The 3,410-nt window shown below is 37.1% G+C and overlaps 1 protein-coding gene across 1 annotated transcript in view; it reads right to left on the bottom strand.

Annotated features, from left to right (window-relative positions):
• Window positions 1-1,803, bottom strand: part of LOC106871229 (uncharacterized) — a 15,362-nt gene extending 13,559 nt beyond the window's left edge. The window contains exon 1 of the mRNA XM_014917581.2: window positions 1,395-1,803. Within this exon, the coding sequence (XP_014773067.1) occupies window positions 1,395-1,439 (45 nt within the window). The 5' untranslated portion in view covers window positions 1,440-1,803. The remainder of the gene's footprint in view (window positions 1-1,394) is intronic.
• Between the last annotated feature and the right edge of the window lie 1,607 nt (window positions 1,804-3,410).

Genomic DNA, 3,410 nt, shown 5'->3' with positions numbered 1-3,410 from the left:
TAATAATAATAATAATAATTTCAAATTTTGACAATAGGCCAGCAATTTCAGGATTGGGGTGTGTCGATTACATCGACCCCAGGGCTCAGCTGTTACTTTACTATTATAGTTGCCGAAAGGATGAAGGGCAAACTCGACCCTGGGCGGAATTTGAACATGAAGACGGATGATATGTCGCTAATCATCTACTCCGGCGTGATAACGATTTTGCTGCCGATACACCAGTTTTTTTTTTTTGGGGGGGGGGGTAGGTACAAGGCCAACAATTCTGAAGGGAAAAAGGAACATATCATCGACTGCAGTACGTGATTGATACTTTATTTTATCGATCCCCAACCTCAGTGGGATGATAGACAAAGTTGCCTTCGAGATCGATGCAATATATGGTAAAGCCGGATTGGAAAAAGGTGTGATGTGAAGTTATGATTCTCATGCATATAAACAACATAAGCGAAGCGATAGCATCGGCCGAGGATCGAAATCCCTTCTCTCAACTCGCCTGAAGAGGCTTTAAGCCATACGGCACTCATCTTAATTATAGGCACAGAACAGATGGCTACTCACAAACACACACGCACTCACTCACACACTTACACACATAAGCACACACACACACATACTTTCACACACACACAGGGTGGTGTAAAAAGACTAAGATTGCGTGATGTTCATGCAGGTTCCATGTTTTTTGCCATCCAATGATCTACCTGGACGTTACAGCCGCGAAGAATGCTTCTTCATTAGGTTTTTCATGTCATCGCTGTCGTAGTTGCTGCTGCTGCTGCTACTGCTATTTTTGTTGTTGTTGTTGTTGTTGTTGTTGTTGTTGTTGTTGCTAGTGATGATGACGATGTTGTTATTTAGCATTGCCGCGTTTCTTTGAATTTTGAGTCTCTCGATTCGTTTGCAACCAAATCCAGAATTGAAACTTTTCCCGCTTTCACACTTCTTGTAAAAACGGTCGTTAGGGCTCGAGGAAGTCTGTGCGTGTATGTGTGTCCGTATGAACGTATATATGTACGTATGTATATGTATGTATGTTTGTCTATATATATATATATGTGTGTGTGTGTATGTTTATATGTATGTGCGTATGTGTGCGCACTTGTATATGTGAATGTATGAGTGTGTGTGCTTTTACTGAATTGATGGTAAATGTTCATACATATATACTGCATAATAACATCAATGGATATACACAAAACCACACATACACACATGCTCACACACACTCATACATACAGGTTAAACATTATATACCCTAGCATACATTCAGACACTCATACACACTTATAATGAAGCATATAGACACACAAAACCGAAAGCGTGAAAAAAATTAGTGTGACAACAGCTAAAAAAGAAATAGATAAAATAAGTAAAGGTGAAAGACTTACCATGATTGAGAATAAAATAGTAACAAGAAACCGTGGACTATACATGATTATGGTATTAGTAATAATTATAGCTGATGCCGTGGATTGTAGAGAAGGTGAAACAATAAGGATTCACGAAGTTCTTTCGCCAAAACTTTAGTTGACTCGTCTGGATAATGATGTTCAATGAATGTAAATTTTTATAAATATGTGAAGATATTCGTATATATCGGCTTCTTGTAATATGAAGTTTTGACTTAGTCAGTCTTTTCTGTGTTTGTTGAAATAATATTGTTATACTGCGCAACGTCTGTTAATGTATCGTGTTTCTATTAGCTGTGTGCTTCTCTGGTTCATAGAAGAGTTTTATATAAAGCGATCACTGAGTTGAAGAAGTGACTTATGATGTCGATCTGCTGTGAGCTTGTATTTATATATGTTATGGAACTGTAAAGAAATAAATATAAATACACCCGCTACCGTATTACGTTGGGGGCGTTCACAGAGTGAGAGAGCGGGGAGAGACAACAAGAAAAAAGCGAAAAGAGGAAGGAGAATAGAAAACAAGAAAAAGAAAAGAAAAATTTATAGAAAGAGGAGGGGAAAAAACAGCAGAAGAACAACAATAATAACAAATAACGATATAATAGTTGTTAATAAAACACCATCTGCCAAGCAGGCGTGTGCGTATTTTAGTGCGTGTGTGAGTATGTGTATGTGTGTGTGTGTGTGTGTGTGTGTGTGTGTGTGTGTAGGTGTCCATTCATACCCAAAGTGCTTGTGGTTATCGTAACGTATGACCATATATGGCAAATAGCTGACATTTCATTGGTCGGCTTTTACGAGCCAACACTTAGCGCTTGGACCCCCCCCCCCCCCAAGCACTTCCCAATGGACGTCTGAAGGAATTTTAGCGGAAGATGCAACAAACATTTCTTAATGTTATTCAAATACATTTGGTCTATTCCTCACACCAACTCCTTCACATACATACATACATACATACATACATACATACATACATACATACATACACACACACACATACATACATACATACATACATACACACACATACATACATACATACATACACACTATCTCTCTCTCTCTCTCTCTCTCTCTCTCTATATATATATATATATATATATATATATATATATATATATATATATATATACACACACACAGACACACACACACACATATATATATATACATTTATATACATTTATACATTTATACATATATACACTATATACATATACATACTCTCTCTCAAACACACACATATATTCAAATATATACCCACACGCACACGCACACACATGAATATGTATACATACATATGCATGTGAGCGTGTATATCTATAGTTGTGACTGTATGTACGTATGCGTTTGTTTGTGTGTGTGTGTGTGCATATGTATATTCGTATATAGATTAAAACTGAGTGCTTTATTGATATCTGCGTAGGTGCTTTGATCCCTTTTCTTCTAACTATATATATACATACACATATACATATACATACACACATATGTAAACATAGTACATACACACACACACATACACACACACACACATACATACATACATACATATGTGTGTGTGTATGTCTGTGTACAAGTTGCGTACATTTGCGTTGTAAGAACGCGTATATTTCTCCCGCCATTTCTCACTCCCCTTCAACTCCCCCCATCCCACATTTCTGATCTGTCGTGTTGGAGGATGTAAACTTGTTCCGATTGATTTGGTGTCGTTTTTTTTACGGAAGAGGCGCATGAGTGGGAAGATGGTGGGGGAAGGGCGACGTAAAATTAGAAACTTTCTTATTGTTTTGTCTCTTTCAGTTCCAGAATTTTCGGAATATTCCCACATTCCTTCGTTTTTACATTTTCACGTGCTTTGCGTATTTCGTTAGTTTTCTTCCAGATACATCACTGCAGCCTTACAAGGACATAATAACAACATATATATACATACATACACACACACACACACACACACACACATATATATATATGATATATAGATAT

This window comes from Octopus bimaculoides, chromosome 12 (genome assembly GCF_001194135.2).
Source record: "Octopus bimaculoides isolate UCB-OBI-ISO-001 chromosome 12, ASM119413v2, whole genome shotgun sequence".
NCBI lineage: Eukaryota > Metazoa > Mollusca > Cephalopoda > Octopoda > Octopodidae > Octopus > Octopus bimaculoides.
Note: the sequence above shows the minus strand (reverse complement) of the source record. Positions and strands in the feature narration are given on the sequence as shown.